Source organism: Lonchura striata, chromosome 10 (genome assembly GCF_046129695.1).
Source record: "Lonchura striata isolate bLonStr1 chromosome 10, bLonStr1.mat, whole genome shotgun sequence".
In the NCBI taxonomy this organism is placed as follows: Eukaryota; Metazoa; Chordata; class Aves; order Passeriformes; family Estrildidae; genus Lonchura; species Lonchura striata.
Genome location: NC_134612.1, coordinates 9,573,508 through 9,593,170, shown reverse-complemented (window position 1 = coordinate 9,593,170; position 19,663 = coordinate 9,573,508). Strand labels below are relative to the sequence as shown.

At 36.8% G+C, this 19,663-nt stretch overlaps 1 protein-coding gene across 1 annotated transcript in view; it reads left to right on the top strand.

The window, feature by feature from the left end:
- CUL3 (cullin 3) overlaps window positions 1-19,212 on the top strand; it is a 55,147-nt gene extending 35,935 nt beyond the window's left edge. Inside the window, exons 7-16 of the mRNA XM_021553698.3 lie at window positions 1,211-1,356; window positions 4,238-4,414; window positions 5,460-5,630; window positions 7,001-7,108; window positions 10,422-10,546; window positions 10,915-11,011; window positions 12,014-12,148; window positions 17,043-17,229; window positions 17,972-18,117; window positions 18,736-19,212. Of these exons, the coding sequence (XP_021409373.1) occupies window positions 1,211-1,356; window positions 4,238-4,414; window positions 5,460-5,630; window positions 7,001-7,108; window positions 10,422-10,546; window positions 10,915-11,011; window positions 12,014-12,148; window positions 17,043-17,229; window positions 17,972-18,117; window positions 18,736-18,867 (1,424 nt within the window). The 3' untranslated portion in view covers window positions 18,868-19,212. The remainder of the gene's footprint in view (window positions 1-1,210; window positions 1,357-4,237; window positions 4,415-5,459; window positions 5,631-7,000; window positions 7,109-10,421; window positions 10,547-10,914; window positions 11,012-12,013; window positions 12,149-17,042; window positions 17,230-17,971; window positions 18,118-18,735) is intronic.
- The last annotated feature ends 451 nt before the right edge of the window (window positions 19,213-19,663 follow it).

The window sequence follows — 19,663 nt, the reverse complement described above, 5'->3', positions numbered from 1 at the left end:
CATTGCAGGACCAATTCTTGGGGAGGGAGCTCTGTTGCAGAAAGGAGTTGGCTGTTTCTAAAGGATAAGAAGCAGCTTATTGAAGTGGTTGAAACAGAAGGGCTTGGCTTGATTTGCTTTTCCTAATAGAGGTTAATGTGGGACAGAGTGACTGAATGAAAGTTATTATGGAAATAGAACCTAAGTTTCTAAAGCAGCATAATGAAGAGAGGGATTGTAGTATCTATATTTAGAAATCAGTGCTCACTCTAAAGCCATGAGAATGGGGAGCAGTCTTGCTGCTTAGATTAATGGCCTTTGTTCATTAAAGCAGCTTCACAATTACTAGGTGATACTCAGAGCACAAAGTGAGCACATTTCCTAGCTGTAAGAAAGAATTACTCTGTTGAAAAAGAATGTGATAATACTATACATAACACTTTCTTCCTTAATATCCAGTTTAGATAACCTTCAGGCTGAGGGTGCAAGGATATTGAAGGATATTGATAAAATACAGGAATTTGTTTAACTTTTATAGGCCTTGGTTTGATTCAATTAACTAGTAGAGTGGAAATGCTGCTTTCTGAAGATGAGATTTTTTCATAAAGGTACAAGGATGGATTGTTCTTTTGGAAAGCTGGGTTTAGCCTAAGCTACTTCTCATTATTTTAGGCAGATGAAACGTAGTAGTGTAAAAGTGTATGACTGGCTTTAAAACAAACTCTGTAAATTAAACTCTAATTTTTTTACCAGTTTTTGCTTTTAATGCAGAAACAAGGATTTAATTAGTGTTGTCCTATTTGGTTTAACTTGCTTTAAAAAAAAAAAGTTGGATGCAGCACTTGATTTTGGGAATGATAATCTTGGAAGCTACTTTCTTAAATACCCCTGTAAAGCATAATCTTACTGGAGTCTAAGAGGCTCACTATCTTTCAGAATGAGCATCATCTTTTGCTGGCCTGCAGGTCAATGACAGGTTCCTTGCTACAGACAACCTAGAATAATTGAATACAGTCTTTGCTTTTCATTTTGATGCTGCTGCAGTCAGCACCTTGTCAGGGCTAAAGGAAAGGAGGAGATCAGAAGAATCTGGTGCCTGAGCTGTTACAGAATGCTTTCTGTGGCTCAAGAGGCTGAACTTCAACTGTCAGCTTTAGCTCTGAGATAAATGAGTTACAGAAGTGTAACACACAGAGGTGTCCTGCATAATCTCTCTCATGCTTCCTTGCAGACCTTGCTTGCATGTATAAGTTGTTCAGCCGTGTGCCAAATGGTCTGAAGACAATGTGTGAGTGCATGAGCTCATACCTGAGAGAGCAAGGCAAAGCACTGGTTTCTGAAGAGGGAGAAGGAAAGAATCCAGTTGACTACATTCAGGTAGTTAAATACTTTAATACTTTAACTTCCTTTTCTTTCCCACATTACCCACATTAACAGTTTACCACATACACAACTTATAAGGTATACCTTAGTATTGATTCAAAGGGGTTGTTATTAATAAGCTAAACTTAAAAATGTTATTTAATGTACATTCTCTGAATCTTCAGACATGTTTAGAACTCTTACTGAAATTGGTTGGAAAGTACATACTAAATTTTTGTGCTTTTAGCAGTTCTTTTAATAAACAACTTACTCAGCCTAATTACCTAACTGCTGGGAACTTCTTGGGTTTCCCTAAATGCTGTGTCTCCAAAGTGAATTGTATGTCTGCTGACAAATAGCTTTATAGTGTCCACTTTGTTTAATTTTATGTAACATTAGCTATCAGTGTGTATTGAGGCAAAAATCACATGGTAATGTTTCATGGCAAGCTTAGCTGTGACTGAGAGGTGAATGTGTTTATCAGTCATAACAAATTACTCATTCCATTCTCTGTCTCCATAAGAAACAGAACAGTTTTGCATGTTAAAAGATTTGAGTGTTCTTTCTTGTTCTCTCCCACTAAGTAATGTGTACCATTAATTTATCGAGCTCACAAAATATGCTTCAGAACTATTTGTCATCTTTTCTCTTCCATTGTCCTTAGAAGATGGTTTGAAATTTGCATATAAAGCCTTTAGAGTTCATTGAACCTTAAAGTTGTATTTCTATAGCTGGAAGATGTTTTATATTTATTGTGAAAGTGTGTATTCATTAAACACTACATTTTTTAAAAATGTGTGGTTGAAGTCCTTGTGTCTGTTCTTCGGGAGAAACAGTTAATATATGTCTGTCAATCTCTGCTGTTTTGTTTGAAGACAATAACTGTGCTAGAACTGGTTACTCTTTGAAGAAGCCATTTGAGTATAAAAACATTTTTGATTGGATTCTTAATTTTCTGGCAATGCTGAAGCAAACTTCTTACCAGGCTTACACAATAATCACCTCTTCAAGGCCTGGTAAAAAGAAGAGAGAATGCCTTTGAAAAATTATAAGCTTTAGTGATTAAGGACTCTTATATTTGGGGTGGTGTGATTTATTAAAAAAAAAAAAAAATGGTGGACGGGGGACATGTGCAAATTATGTGGCATATAAGGGTCTGGATTACTTTGAAGTAATTTTAGCTCTTGATGGGCCTAAAGAGGTATCATAAAAAATTTAACTGAGAAAGACAGATCTAAAAACTTAATTATAAAGATAGTATCAAGGTTTCCTGTCACAAAGGTGGAAAGCAAAATGAGGCTGACGAAGACTTGTCCATGTGCTTTGGCAGAGCTCAGTCCCTCAGTATAGACTCTGGTATCTCATGAAGATGTCCTGGGGCAGGGATTGACATTGAGTTACTGAAAACTTCCCTGAAATGTTTATCCACCACTTCCACTTCTGGAAGCAGAGAGGAATATCTATGAATTGAGAAACCACCTTGTTCTTTTCATCTCAGCCATGTTCATGTGAATCTGTCAAGGACAATAGCACTAAGGAGACAGACATGGAAGCTGCATTAAACCATCAAGAAAAAACCCCATCACAGCTCAGCACTGCTTCCACAACATGGCATCACCCTGAGCATAATTGGTGAGATGCTTGCAACAGCATTGCCAGGGGATTAGATTTAAAACTTTGTATAATAGTTTGAAGGGATGTTGAAATGCTTTTGTAATTCAAGGTACTAACAGTTTCTCCTGTTTAACACCAGGTTGTTCAGATGGTGTACTCCTGGAGAGGAGACATGAGCTAACCTTGGTAAACAGAGAGATAGTGGGATTTACTTTGAATTTAAAATTTCTAATACGCATTAAATAGCCTGTCTAAAGATCATTCCTTTAAGTGAGATGGTGAGTTCCTAAGAAATATTACTACTTCTTTGAGTAATTCTTGAATGGCTTCTTTAAGTAACCACATATGAATAATTTCTCAAGAACACGAAGATAGAAATATCACTTAACTTGAAGAGTTTTTGCAGGCAGTGGTTGTCCATGACAAATCTAACTCTCAAGTAAAATTCTCTCTTCCTGCCTGCCAAATGCTGTCTCAGTTAAAACCTGTGTGTAGCATATATACTTAGTAAGGTGCTCAGGTGATTTGAAGATGCTTCCCCCTTCTATACTCAGTTGCTTTAACCTGAGTTAAGGTTGGGTGGAAATCTAAAAATGATGTTGAGAATTCAATGTTTTAGTTCAGAGGAGGTGGTTCAGTTCAGGTTCCTGATGCATGTATCTAACTTTCATATGCTCCCAGTGTCTCCTAATGATCAGCAAGAAACACACAACTGAATAATGCAGAACATGTCCTTGGATTAAATTAGAGGGAAACACAAACGCTGACAAGTTTAGGCCTGTTATTGCAGTGTGTTTTCTCCTCAGACTTGTTCAGTAGCTCTAGGGATGCACTTAATGGGTGCTCAGCCTCAGCTTTCCCGTATGGTGTGTTTATGATACTGACTTTGTCCATGTTGTTGAAATAAAAAAGGCTTGATGAGTGCAATAAATACCTCCTTTAAGTTGTTGATTCAAAAATACAGGAAGTCAACCTGTTTAACAAGGGTGTTTAAAAAGCTTTCTTAATCTGAGAAGCGTAGTATAACAAACTGCACCAGTGTTTGACACAATATTTTAGCCAGTTTATGTGAAATTGCTTCTCTAACAGATTCACGGCAGCAATAGAAATTTACAAAGGCAAATGGCATTTTGGATACTTTCTAACAATTCTGAACAGAGAGCATTGCAGAACCTCTGGCTGTAGATCTGGTCTTCTCTATGGCTTCATCTATTGTTATTGTTTCCCAGCTTACAACTTCACACCAATGAAAATGATTTTGCTTTCTTCTCACTTCTTACAGGGTTTACTGGACTTGAAGAGTAGGTTTGATCGCTTCCTTCAAGAATCCTTCAATAACGACCGGCTCTTCAAGCAGACGATTGCGGGTGACTTTGAGTACTTCCTCAACCTCAACTCCAGGTCTCCAGAGTACCTCTCATTATTTATTGACGATAAGCTGAAAAAGGGAGTCAAGGGAGTAAGTATAAATCAGCTCAAAATATCATGCTTTTTGCTCTGTAAACTTGGATGGAATTCAACCAAGCTACTTTTCTAAGAATTATTTTTATATTAAGTGAAATGGCAATTTTATGTTCAAAAAAAGGTGTACGTAACACATCTGAGCTCATAACAATTTAGATCTAAACTTAGAGGAAAATCAGACATAAGAGATCTGTGTGGCTTGTCACCTACCTCTGAAGCAGCATACCTGAACTACTTAGAGCAGATACTGTCTCAAAATACAATTAGGTTGTGGTAGATTCAGGAGCTCCCTTCTTTTGAAACCTTACATTTCATCATTTCCTTAAGTGTATTTATAGTCTGGCAGCTATTCTCATTATCTAATAATTTCTTCTGAAGATTAATTTGGTTAGAGAAAAGGGTTTGTCTTTGCTGCTTTTTACTGGTTTTGCTTACCAGAGAACTATTACCATATCTGTCTTCTAGTTCTGAGTACATCTGTTGCCTTCAGTCTTAGCTTCTTTCATGAAATTTCCTGAGGTGCAGAATCCAGAACTGGACAGGATGATTCAGCTGAGGCTTCAGTTACTCTAAATAAAACTTTGTCTTAGAGCATACAACTTATGCTTTAGGAATCAAACAGTAAATTCTGATTTTTTTATAAAACAAAGAATCATTTTATTTGTGTGGCTCTAGACAGGCTTTGCAAAACATGTCTTAATAGTTAAAAGCTTTCATTCCAAATTAACTTTTTTACTCCTAATACTGATTTCCCTAATGCTTTTTTAAACTTACCCAGGAACTTTTGCTATATTTATCAAGGCATTCTACCCATTCATTGTTTCCCTTTTCCCTTGCTCTTGCCTTTCCCTTAATTTTAAATCTATTTCTTACTCCACTTTATTGAGTTACTGCACTGTTCTTTTGGCTGTCAGTCATATGTAGGACCAGTTTTGTTGGCTACTGTTAGACCATCTGCTGCTGTGAATTACTTTAAGTACTTAGGTTGTGTAAGACACTTAGGCTGGAAGATTAAAACCAGCAAATTATTTCTTTTACAGCTAACAGAGCAAGAAGTAGAAACTATATTGGATAAGGCAATGGTTTTATTCAGGTTTATGCAAGAGAAGGATGTTTTTGAACGCTATTACAAGCAGCACTTGGCAAGAAGACTTCTCACAAATAAGAGTGTTTCAGATGACTCTGAGAAAAATATGATCTCCAAATTAAAGGTAAGACAGTACTTGCATACTTTTTGGGGGTTTTTCTTTCTTCTTTGTTTTTCATAAATATGGTTTCTTCTGGTTTTACATGAGATGTACAGATAAATTTAATCTTGATCGCTGCTGAATACAGAGCTGATTTTGAAAGCCCCAACAGAAAATACAAAAGGTTTTTTGACTATTTTCATGGAAATAAAAGGAAGGAAATAGTGAAAAGCCCCTATGATGAGAGTGTAATCTAGAAAACAATTTTTTTTTCTAAGTTTTTAAATAATAGGACAATTTCAGTGACTGAATTTGAAGACTGTTTTGTCCTGGATTTTCTGTTATTCATGGTATAATTTTGTTATTGCTTGTGATGTTGTTTTTTAGTTGTCTGTATGAGCAGACTTGTGATAATGCTCAATTCCTTTTTGATTAAGTGGATGGGAAAAAAAAATTTCATATCTGTGTCTAGAAGCACATTTTCCTTAGCTGGTTAAATACTGATTAAATAGACCAAGAGACGGAGAAGAAGTTAAAGCCTAAAGTTGAATAGACCTTAAATGGAATTCTATTGCAGCTTCTCAAGTTCCATGATAAATGATAAGAGCACTTCAGAAGCAGAGGGATCCTAAAATCAAACTGCACTGATGCTTATTTTTCACTTTCATATTCTTTCAGAGAGTGTAGCCTGTTTGTACCAGATTTCTCCGAATTTCTCAGTATTAATTCCTTTTTAATTACCCCTGCACCACTTTTAGCCTGGTGATTCAGAAGGCAAAAGGCACACAAACATTTGCAAGATAAATCAGTGCATATGCAGTGCCCTCTTCTTTCAGAACTACAGAGTGGTCAGGATGCTGAAGCTAGAGGCTTCCTTTCCCATGCATTCACAGTATGTGTTAGAAATGGGCACACAGTCCTGCCTGTGCACATCTGTGTGCAGATGTTCCTGATTGTCACAAGGGCTGGGAATCTTGCTGGGTAATCTGCAGTCAGACTTCAAGCTCAAACACTCCTAGGACAACACAGGTTTCCTTGTGATATAAATAGTGTTCATTCCCCTTTACAGAATTGTGCTAAAAGCAGGTCAAATTATATGTCTTGATTTGATAAGCTTTCTCAGTTTTTTTTAATGTGATATTTAAATCTCAGACAAAAGTACAATAATGGAGAAAAGAGAAGGAAAGCAAGTTAAGATGTATGTAGGGTTAGATCTTTATATAAGGTAGGAATCTTTTCTGAGATCTGAATGTAATGCAAATGGAAATTCCAGAAACCAAAAGTACAGAAGTGTAATTTTGGGGATTTATAAACTAACTTTAGTTTTGCAGTTTGCCTATCAGAAGCTTTGTTTTCATAGTGCTGGTACAACAAATTATTTTGTGTGTTTTTAGACTGAATGTGGATGTCAATTCACGTCGAAACTGGAAGGAATGTTCAGGGACATGAGCATCTCAAACACAACGATGGATGAATTCAGGCAACATCTTCAGGCGACAGGGGTAAGTGCTGGAGTTTGTGTGCTTGATCTTTTGCTACAGTACAAACCCTGCATGTGTCCACGCTTGTGCTTCTTCATTTGTTGGTAAATCTGTGTGCTGAGAAGGACTTGGTCAGCTTGTGCAGATTGTTCCTTTTTTTACTGTGTGTCTTATGTCATAAACTGTATTAGCATTTCCTGAAATGCCAGAGTTGATTGGGACTTCCACCCACAGCTCGAATAGTGCCAGTTCCATTCCATAAGATCTGTGTGCCCAAAGTGTTGCTACTGGACACAAAATGAGTACACAGAAGCTTGGTCATTTCAAAAGAGAAAAAGACCCAGTTTTAGTCAAGCATCTGGTATTTATAGAATTTTAAAGGTGAATGTAGATTGGAGGATGCAATGATCAGAATTTACCACCTCTCCAACCACACTGGTGCAGAGATCAATCAATCATTTCTTCCACCCACAGAGAAGTATGTAAAATATTCTATTTATACATGAAATTGTGTGGGAACTCTGTCTCTAAAATATGTAAACACGACCAGAAGTCTAAAGAAGTTTTATGAGAACGTTAAAACTTTCAAAAGAACCATGAAAGAAAACACTTTTAAAACCCAGGGCAGGCTGGGCCGTGGGTGCGCGGCTCAGCGGCTCTGCCGGGCGGCACCGCCAGGGGGCGCGCCGTGCCCGGCCCGGCCGTGCCGCAGTCCCGGGCCGCCACTTCCCGTGTGTATTTATTTCCCTTAATCTCCAGTTGTGATGTGTATTTTTTTGCTAAGAGCAAGAAAAATACTGCACGCTGCGGGTATTTGCAAAGCAGACTATCTCATGTTGAGATTTCCTCAAACAATGCCTTTGCTAAAACTGCTATTTTATTGCACATTTCAAAATTTAGTTTTCGACATTTTCTTGCAAATTGTAAAATATTGATTTAACTAGAAAAATTACACTGTCTTGTAGCAGTAGGCCCCTGGAATATTTTAGGGAGACATAATTGTTTCTGAGATATCAGTTTACTTGCTCTAAAATTAGTTTTTCTGTACTGATACTCAGTAGAACTTAATAGTGTATAATAAACAGCCAATTAGTTCCCTGTGTGCAGATAAGCAGGGTAAATAGATTAAACCTGGTTGAGTCAGTCTCAGAAGTCTGAATACCAGGAATATTTTCATGGATATGCTCTGTCCAGTGTCCCTGGCTGTGCAAGGTGATATGAAATCTTTGTTGTCTTGAAGCAGTTGGCTGAAATCCTCCTCATCAGCATTCTGTGACTCATCATGAGTAGGAGAACAGCATGTTCTCTAAGGGGATTCAGAAAAGGATGGAGAGGAAGTGGATAAAGGTGTTTTTGGACAGGCAGCTTTACTACTGGTTTGTTTGGTTTCCCTGCTTTAGGGTCCAGTCATATTTTGCTTCTGGAATGCTTGAAATACAAATTTCAATAAAAATTTGTTGGAAAAAATGTTGCTCCTATTTTATTTGGTAGCATGGCAGGCTTGGACACATAGGGATAAGAGGGGGTTGTGCTTAAAGATTCATGTACTTTATGTGACAGTCTTGAAATAAGTGAGTTAATAAATTATATCTCTATCTTCTTTTTAGCTATATACAGCTAAGAAGATGAATTTAAAATGTTAACAGATGTTCTGGTAGGCTTTATTTGAAACTCCATCTTTCTCTTGGCAAGACACCAGCAGTTCATGTGATGGTTTCTTTGTGGTCATCTTAATCATGGCCTTTTAATGAAATTTTCAGAAGTACTATTTAGGAAATACAGGAAGATTTGGGGGATTTTCTTACTGTTAAATTGCTGGTGATACTGTGTTTTATATGAAATAGTCTGTTCTGCTCCTTTTTAAACAGTTTCAGTACCTTGAATGTGTACAGTGCCTCCTAGAGGAGTCAGGCATCTGCTCTTCTCTAAATAATCCCACCTGCAAAGTTTCTTTCTGGATCCTCTATCCTGAGATACAGGCAGTGCCAAGGTCTGTGTAGATGATTGGTTTGCTCTCAGAAAGTAGAAAGCTCAGTACAAGACATTTCTGTAACTGTGATCCTGGAACATTTCTTGGAGTTGTGTAAAGACTGGGTCACTTCAGGGCACTTTCCACTAAGTCATACCATTTTTATGCTGAAAAGACATCTTGTAAAATAAAGTACTTCCAAAACTTTTTTGTGTTACCAACTGCTTAGTGCTTATAATCTGTGATGGGAGGCATTCTGAATTAGTGCTGTGTTCTGGTCTGGCAAAGACCAAAAAATTTTGGGAAATGTTTCAGTTCCAGATAAATATATTTTCTGCATTCTTTTGTCTGCACTGATGGCCATTTCCCACACTCTGGCTGGAGGAAGAAAACTGTTGAAGCTTGTTTAGGTTTGTCAGAAGTTTCCTGGGCCACAAGCTGGTTGGTGCACAGAGGCATTCAGTATACACAATATAGAAACTCTTCTGTAGTGCATGGGAATGCCACTGTGCTACTGAATAGTGCAAGTTTGAGTTCAGGTGGCAGTTTTTGACTTTCTAAAACATCATGTGCTCTGTTTCTGTGTAGTGGATTTATACAAGCTGAATATTGTATGCTTTGGGGTTTTTTTGTCCATAATGTGTGTCCTTTGAAGGTATTGGTTCTACCTCCTAAAGCTGAAAGTAGTCAATTTTAAGCTTAATAATGCTCAGCTTAGTTGGGATACTTAATGAGGATTATGCATCACTGGTAGCCAGACCTTTGTCATCTGCCAACACATCTTTATAGATCAGCACTTGAGCTGGGGAATGTTTCCCCACCAGTGCTGAATATTCAGACATGGCTGTCCTTAGGGAAAGAGGATAGATAGGTGGGCTGTGCAAAAGTGAGTAACTGTTGGCATTGCAGTTCACAGATAACTGTTCCCTATGGTTCAGCATCAGATAGGCAGTATTTCCTCTCTGCTTCCAGAGAGTGCATTTAGAAAGTTATTTTGAAGCTGACACGTTTCATGCAATCCATCTTTATTGCACGTTATCAAAACCCTATTTACAAAGATTTGTTGTACGCATCACAAGTTCAGTTTATGATCACAGACAGTTCTTGATTAAGAATTCTTTTTGTTCAATTTTGTATGCTCTTAAATGCCAGAGGGAAATAATGTAAAAGATTTTTGCTGTACCATCTACTCTGATAGTGACTAATCAATGTACTTGTCTAGTTATGTAAAAAGAACGCTTACAGATATGTCTATTTCTTTTGTAGCTAGACAAAATTCTAAGTATTTTACACTGATACAGACAAAGTTGTGAAACATGATCTTGTTTTTAAAATAGTGTATGTTTTCTTCCCAATTACCCTTAGGTCTCACTAGGAGGTGTTGATCTCACAGTGCGTGTCCTCACAACAGGTTACTGGCCTACCCAGTCAGCCACACCAAAGTGCAACATCCCTCCAGCTCCCAGACATGCTTTTGAAATATTTAGAAGGTATGTATTACTACAGATTTTTAGGCAGAGGTTTAAGAAGGAACTTTCTAAACTTACCTGTACAGATTTCTTTTTTTACCTGCACAGATGTTTTTTTAACAGCTTTACTGTTAAAGATGTGCTGGCAAATTGTTCTTTTTCAGCTCATGTAAAAATTGGAGAATGCAATACTTGCATTATGATGCTTGAGGTTTTGGGAGATATTAAATAAAATTCTGACAGAAGTTAATGATTTGAAAAAGCAAAAAGTTATAAATGTTTTAAGAATGTCCTCAATAGCTCCAAAAGGCTATGTAACTTTTAAAATGTATTTCCTCTTCATTACAAAATGCAAGCTATATATTGTTTTCATTTCAATTCTATTACAGATTTTATTTAGCCAAACACAGTGGGCGACAGCTGACACTCCAGCATCACATGGGTTCTGCAGATCTCAATGCCACTTTCTATGGGCCTGTTAAAAAGGTAGAGAATCAAGATTATATAAATATTGTATCTCTTGTTAAAATAAGCAAATGCATTTTTTTGTAACTTTGGAATTTTGTGAAATAAAAGCAAACCTACTGAGAATGTAAGAATAAGAAAAAGATGCCTTCCATTAGCCTTATAGTCTGATTCTTTCTGTGCAGTAGTTTTGCTTTGACTATTTTTTCCCCTCTGAATTTAATTTGAATGCATCACTCAGCATTATCTTTTACTTGTAGAAAAGTAATAAATGTGATCTTGAAGGGACATCAGTTGTTTCAGTGGATTACTCAATTGTTTGAGTAATAAATGTAATCTTGAAGGGACCTCAATTGTTTGGATTTTTTTGACTATCAGTGAAAAGAAACTTGTTACTTATTTTTGCTAAGCCAAGTTTAGCCTGCTTTTATATGCAGAGTGCAATGTAGACAACATTTTTTCAGAAACAAGACTCTAGCAGAGTTTATAGAAGTACAATGCTTAATTTGTATGTGTACAAGAAAGGAGTTTTATAGTGATTAGACCAGTACTAAATGCTAAACTAGAACTGGCATGATGCTTGGGGATGTAGGAGGCAATGCAAAATTAAAGCAAAATTATTACAACAAAGTGTTAATAACATGCACTTGTGAGGATGTTGAAATTTTGTTACCGTAGGATAAATATGTTGATAACTTTAAAGATAAGCCCAGGAAAACTTGGAGGGTGGAGAAGTAATGGAACAGGAGGCTCAGAGGTTGTGAAGTCTCCATCCTTAGCAGTGGTTGGTGGCTGTAGATGGCCTGGTCTGGGCTCTGTATGGGCCTCCAAGCTCAATCTCCCTGGCATTGTGAGGCAGCTGCTGGGGAAACACTCTGGTCATGCCCCTAGATAGTTGCTTTTCTGTCACTTCTGTAGGCTGATCTCCTAGAGAAATTTTTCATCATGAAGCTTTGATCTTATCAGGATAAAATATTTTTAAGTGAAGAATAATCTAACAGTAGCTTTGGAATTTTAAAATAGGAAGATGGCTCAGAAGTTGGTGTAGGAGGTGCCCAAGTAACTGGCTCAAATACACGGAAGCACATATTGCAAGTCTCCACTTTCCAGATGACAATATTAATGCTATTTAACAACAGAGAAAAATACACATTTGAGGTAAGTGGTGTGGGTTTCTTACCTGATTCTAAATAACTGGTTTGGGCACTTTCTTGTCCTCTTGAGTTAGGCATTTGAAGATCAGGTGTTTCTCATTCTGAGTATTGATCAGGCCAATTAACACAAGAAGCAGATTGTTAGCAATGCACCTGGGAAGCAGTTCTAGGGGAGGAAATTATTTGGGAGCTGAAGTTTTCAGAAATGTTTTAGAATTGTGAGTGGGGTTCTTCTAGGCCATTGGACTGTAGAAAAGCTGAAGTTGCAATGCAGCAGGTGGCTCCATATCCTCATTTTGTTTTGGAGAAACTGGATTTAGAGGCCAAAGGGTGGAGAAGGATCCTGGCTTCTGGAATACCTAAGTAAAATTGGCAGGCTAGACCAAGCTGGAGCATGAATCAAAGAACTTTCAGCCTTTCTCTGGGCTGGTCAGCCAGAAAGGACAGTGAAAAAGGGTCTGGATAGATTCTTAACAAGGAGACTAGAAGGGTGTTGCTGGGAAAGGTTGAAATGTCAACTAAGAGATGATGATGATGAAGAAGGCTTTAGGAGAGGAGGAGGATCATGTGCATTGTTGTGTGAGCACTATATTGTTAAGATAAATTGATAGTTTTGTTTTGGACATTATCTTCCGTTAGAGCATTGGCAGCCTTGAAAAGCAGTATGGGTGCAGTTTGAAACAGTTGATTTCCAGGTTTTCTCATCTGCTTTTGACTGTGCTATGCATAGTAATCATCTGCCTTTTTGTTTGGATTGTGTTTTCAGCTTATTTGGCATACTTCTAGCATGTTAATAAAGTAAGTGTCTTTGAAATGGTCTCAGTAGTGATTAAGGAAGGCAGGATTTCATAAGAGACTCTTAATACTGATAATTTAAAATGTTATTTTAGAACACAAAGTCCTGTATGTTATGAAATCCAGTGCAGGAGCATTACAGCTTTGAGTACTTAGTAGAATATTTGAGGGAGTGAAAACAAGGAGGGGTACTTAACAGCTCTTTTTTTTCCCTTGAAGCTAATTTTGAAATTGGGCTAGTAGCTGCCTTTTTTCACCAAATTGTAGGCTTAATGAGTAGTAGAACCTTACCCATATATGAATAAATAACACTTGGGAGAGCAGTGAAAAATAGTTTTTAATACATGCTCTAAATTATACTTTATTTTACCAAGACTAGATGATAGAGAAATATGTCCATCTGCTTTTAGATTGTATGTTCTGTTTATTTCTCTTTTGGGAATTCTTAAGCTCTTGCTTTGTGTCCCACTTGAACTAAAACATTAAGGAGGCATATTTGTGTTGTTTGGTTTCTTTGGTGAAGTGTGTGGGAGTTGTCTTTAATCCCAGCCAGGAAAGCTTATGAACACTTCAGAGGAGAATGAATTTTATCCTTGTTCATTGATTATTGGATACCCTGATTAACTGCTGAGTGCTGGGCAACCATTCCTTCTCTGTTGTGTCAGATGAGTGCTTTCAGTGCAGCAGAGCACGTGAGCTGACTTGTGTGTGCTTGTGTATCCTAAAACTCTCTGATACACAAGTGTTTCTGCAGATTCACAGCTCAACAGATTTATCTGAAATCACCTTCACAGCTCAACAGACTTTGCTGTTTTATTTTGCATTCAGTGTGATTACTAATTGCAAACTTGATAAGATCCTCATAATAATCCTAATAGTCATTAGACAATGTGATTGAGGGAAAAGATGGGATACTGATAATGTAAAAATTAGCCATAAAATACTATGGAAGATGAAAAGATTGTTGTTTAGAAAAATTTCTTCACCAAAAAATGTATACATTTATTGTATTTCCAATTCAGCAACATTTTATTTGTATATGCAAAATAGCTATTGGCCATATAGGTGTAGGTTAATGCTACTGAAGTGGAAGAGGAAGAATCTTCATGCAGGCCTTCAAAGAATGCTTATTTTTTTCTACAAATTCATTTTCTAATCAGGTCTTATACCCAACATATCTTTCAGTTGATTTATATTACAAGTCAGTATTTTAAAATGTGAAATGCTCACTTTTTGTAATGGCATCAGAAATAAGCGTGGTTCTTTATGTTTAACAAACAAGAAATACAAATGTGACCATAGTAGAAGTTAAGTTGTGGAATAATTTAAAAAAATGAGAGATTAGAACTGTAAATTAGATTACCTGTTCCCTCTTTTGCTGTCTTCTTTGTAAGGTACACAAGTTGCAGTATGTCTGCAGTCCAAATAAAACTAAAAATACTTTTCATTATTTCAACAAAATGGCAATTCTTTTCCTTTGGTTTTTCCTGCATATTTTCATTCTAATAATCTGTTTTCTTGTATAGACTTGACAGAGTTCTATACCAGGAATGATCTCTTTTGTAGCCCCTAGACAGAGCTATCACTGTGATTGTGTAATCAGTACTACACCTGTGTACAAATCTAATGTGTTTTGTAAAATAAGGCATTTTTGGAGATGAGGAAGAAGTATACATTTCTCACTGCTACATCAAATATCTACATAAAATAATGTTCAGAAAAACATTATGCTGCAGGCTGAGGGAAAGACAGCACAGGAACATCTGTTATTCCCATTTACATTCATAGCTGCATTTTTTTTAATTCAGCTTGAAATTTTTGGCTCCTTCTGAGGCAGCATATTGCAGTGCAATTCTTTGTGGTCCTTGCTTTAATGCTGGCTTCTAAATTCTAAAAGTGAAATGGTTTGAGTGTGTTCATGGCTCAGCTGCAGAGTGAATTACAGCAGCAAATAGTGGTTTATATAAGGATGGGTAGCATGAAACCTCAAATTCCCTTTTGGCTCTTTGTTTCACTTTTGTTAAAAGCAGAGTGTATATATATGTATGGCCTTGTAGAACTGATGCAGTTTTGAAATTATTAATTCTAATTCTTCATAAAAATCAAAGTCTGGGAGCCTGCATGTCAGTGGCATTGCATCATTAATAAGCTGGGTTTGGTTTGTAGCTTTTAAGGCTTTTCATTTATCTAAGCTCTAAAATCTTGTACCTTCCCTTGGTTTGTTAAGTTTTATGCTAATCAGTCCATTTCAGTAAGATTTTTTTGTTGTGACCATGTAAAGGATTATAGCTTCTTAGGATTTTTTTAAAATAGTACTTTTTACTGAATCTGAAACAAATATGTGAAGGTGACAACTGTGTTTTAAATAAACCAGCAAAGGAAGAAATAGTAACTTTCTGTGAGTAGCTTGGAAAAAAAACATTTTGTTAGTAGGAAATAAAATATTTACAACTTATTTCAAATGGTATAAGTATTTCTGAATGCATTATGCTAAGAATGCTCTAGGGAACATTTTAGTAGTTCCAAATCATCTATAACCAGAAGGTACCAAAAATCCTGAATTTTTAAAATTTTGGATTGGGTGATTTTATTCTTTTTACCTCATTCCAGTTCACTTGACCTTATGACAAAAACAGTTTTGCGTGGCTTCACGTAAAGTCACCACTCTGTGTGTAGTGTTGGGTCAAGTTAAAAAATAATGCCTATGTTGTCTGAGCCTTGGCATCACAGAGAGCTGGTAGAGAGATGCTGTGCATGAAGGTGCAGTCTAGTTCCTGATAAAAGTCTGAGTCAAAGCCACTACATCCAAATAATTTTTATTCTATGTTGTCAGTGATAAGAGAAATGTGGCCTTTTTTTCTGGGTTGATTTAAGAAATAACTTGAGTGTACTCAAGAAATAACATTATTTGATAGAATTTAGTTTGATTTTTCTGTCACTCTTTAAAGAACTTTTAACAAGTTGTTTATAGCTCTTTACTGATCTTAGCATTTTGATCAGTTGGAGTTGTTACTGCTGTTTTTAACCTAAGCTTATCACACATGGACTTTTGTGCCAGGAGAATCGGGAATTTATAGGGACAGTGTAAGGGCTTAATACTACCCTTGGAGCCAGAGTTGGGGAAGCTGAGAAGGGGGGGTAGCTCTTGTGGACAGCTGCATGTCTGTGAGCTTTATTTTTTCTCTTTGGCTGCTACGAGTCCCCCAAGAGTCTGAATGGGAATGTGAAATCAGAAGTGTCTGCAGTTTCCTCAGGCCAGAAATAGGAAGAAAAGAGATGAGAAGAAATGAATGGGAGCTCAGTAAAACACATTAGGTCTGAGAGAGCAGCATAGCTGGCCTTCTCCTAGAGCATATTAAGGCATCATTCTGCATCCAGTGTAATTTATTTACTAGGCCATGACCACTGTTGTCTTGCCTAACATCCATCTCTCAGCTGACTCTTGAGAGTACTGACAGAGGTACACCAGGTTATGTGCATGGTTTACAAACAGTCTTCTTCAAAGTTCATGTTTGCTGCACTATAAGGGGCTTTTTTTGTATTTCACCTGGAGAAGTCCAAGCCAAAGGCACCTGCGCTGTAAATAAATTGTTGGAGCTATTCAGAAGGGAGGTATGATGATCTAGAGTATTTGTATGGTACAGTGAAACCAGACATTGTTTGCTCCATTTGCAAAGATCATCTTTTTAACAGTGTGGCTGAATGCAAAAGTATTTGTGCAGCTCTTGGTCAGGAATAGTCATGAATATCATGGATGTTTTCCATCACTGAGTTAGTCAGAAGATTTGGTTTCACCCTGTTCAACAAAGCCTGGTAACAATTAACAAACTCTTTCAGCCCTCTCAGAAATTGCAGGGAAACGGAACAGCTGGTTATTCATTCTTCTCCTTCCAGCTCATGGTGACTGTTCATTTGACAGAATTTGCTGAGTGCTGACTCAGGTGGATCATTTTGCACAGTACCCACTGAGACCTTGCTGCTGAATGAGTTCTGACCTTTCAAGTGCCACAACTGTCACAGTACTCCTTTTAAACAATCCCTGATGTTGTGTGCAACACACAATACTTCTGCCAACCATAAGCTAACTAAGTATCCTTCTTTAGGAAATTCAGCAAGAAACTGATATCCCCGAAAGAGAACTGGTAAGAGCCCTACAGTCACTTGCATGTGGCAAACCAACACAACGTGTTCTCACAAAAGAGCCCAAGTCAAAAGAAATAGAAAATGGTCATATATTTACAGTGAATGATCAGTTCACATCTAAACTACACAGAGTCAAGATTCAGACGGGTAAGTCAGCTTTATATTCTACTCTCTTGCAATCTCAAATTTGCCTTAAAACTTCAAATTATCTTTTGCAGGATTGATGTCCATAGAGGTAAAAGGAGAATTTTTTTTTTTCTTGGTGATTAGTTGCATCAAAATGAAAATTTAAATGCCAAGAACAGTGTAGAAGTCAGTTAAGCCTTTTACTTTACAAAATCTGTAATTATCTCTTACAGGAAATACTGAAAGAAAAATAAAATTCAAATTAAATAATAAAATGAAAAATATGCTACTGATTGATTCAGAAATAGGAAAATTGCCTCATAAGTTGCTGTACTGCAGTGAAATGAGTGATGTTTTTAGCCCATGATACAACAGCCATTTTCAAGTACCAGGTAGCTTATGATGGTTTTGGGCAGTGATTTGGGTTTAGCAAATAAGGGAAGCTGAGTGTGTAATAACCACTTCATTAACTTATAGAAGTGCTGGTGCTTGTGCCTGTAAGCAGATTTGAGTACTGTTCAAATTTTAGCATAGTAGTAATTAAATAACAGTTTGTTATCTTGTCAGTTGCTATCAAAATATGTCAGAAAGTGTTAGTATGTTCTTGTGGCTGCTTTTCGTTTAAAAAAAATATCAACTTTGAGAATGTCAAAATTCAGGAAAATATAATTTGATGTCTAGATGAAATAAATAGTGAAGCTGACACACAATGAAATATATTTTAATTTTGCTAACATAATTTACATTCTCTCTTTTCTTTAAGTTGCTGCCAAACAAGGAGAATCTGATCCAGAAAGGAAAGAAACAAGGCAGAAAGTAGATGATGACAGAAAACATGAGATAGAAGCTGCTATAGTTCGGATAATGAAATCTAGAAAGAAGATGCAACACAATGTGCTAGTAGCAGAGGTATGCTGGTACAGAGTCTTGCTTTTGCTATTATCTCATTAAAGTTACACAGCTCCTACTAACATGGTCCTGAAAGGCTTTTGAGAGATGCTGTATTTAACCCATCCTTTCTTTTCTCCATGTCTATATGGACATACACCTAAATCCTTACCCTTCACTTTAGGATGTGTATCTAATTTTCCTTCCTACTTTTAGTGCTGTTTGAAAAGCAAACCAGTGTGCTTTTTTAGCATTATTTTGGCTTTGATCATGTTACTGGCTGTTGGGTCCAGGTTTGAGAGATTTGAGCTCTTAGCAGAGAAGCAGAAGCAGTCCTGCTGCTTTTCACTTCTAAGCTCACACAGCTCCAGAACGTCACACATTTTGTACTCCTGAACTCCCTTAGAGCTGTGAAATTGGGAGCATTCCCAGGTTGTGACCATGCCTCTGTAGAGCTTTGAAACATACCCCAACATGAGCCAGCAAGTGGAGTGACTGTCAGAAGTCTGCAGGCTGCTTTTTATGCTTTGTAGTTGTCACCATCTGTGTCTTAATACATTTTTCTAGTTTTTGTGTTTTGTTAGGGTACTTCCATGATCTTACTGTGATTTTATATTGTTGGGTTTTATTTTGTTTTAGGTAACTCAGCAGCTGAAGGCCCGATTCTTACCAAGTCCAGTTGTTATTAAAAAACGTATTGAAGGACTTATTGAGAGAGAATATTTGGCACGAACACCTGAGGATCGCAAAGTATACACTTACGTAGCATAAAATGCGTTCAGAAAATTTGATTTATTCTTGGACTATACTCTTCGCATGAACTGGGAAGTTCTTTTAAATCATTAATATTAAGACAACCATCTTCTCTATTAAATTACAGTACATGTTCTAGACCAGATCAAGCCTTTTACTCCTTTTGAGAGTTTTTGACATGAATTAATTGAGCTTCAGGCTTTTCAACGTTATCCCTGTAGAGATCATCCTTACAATTCTTCGGGAAAATGTGAATGTGCTGCGTTTGTTTTCAATACTGTATGAAAACAGAGAAATAAAAATGACTTTAGAAAATACAGCTCATTTAAAAAAATAAATTTGTTGGAATTTCATTTCCCCAGATCTTCAGTGTTGATGTAAATGTGTTTCTGTAGTGTTGCTTAGCACTTCGCATTGTATAAGTTGGGTTTAAAAGAAACCACAAGTGGTAAGGCAAAATTCCCACTTACCTTGTTCTGCTTCAAATGTTTTTTTTAGACATCTTTAATTTAAATACTTGCTCATTTTTTGAAGACCCGAAAGGACAGCTTGAGCATGCTTCACTCTTCCATGTGCACTCACTGCTCCAACAACATGAATCAGGAACTTCTGGGGGCTCTGTAATTTGAGTTCTTCTAAATTAAACTCTATATTGATTAGGTTTTTTTCTGGTTTCTTTATAGGAAAAAGGATAAGATTTTAGTGTGTATAAACTGTATAATAATTTTTGCTGTTGTACTCACTGCTGATGGTGGATTGTACAGGGCGATGTTTTTATTTCACTAAATGTAGACAAAATAAATTTAAAATAAAT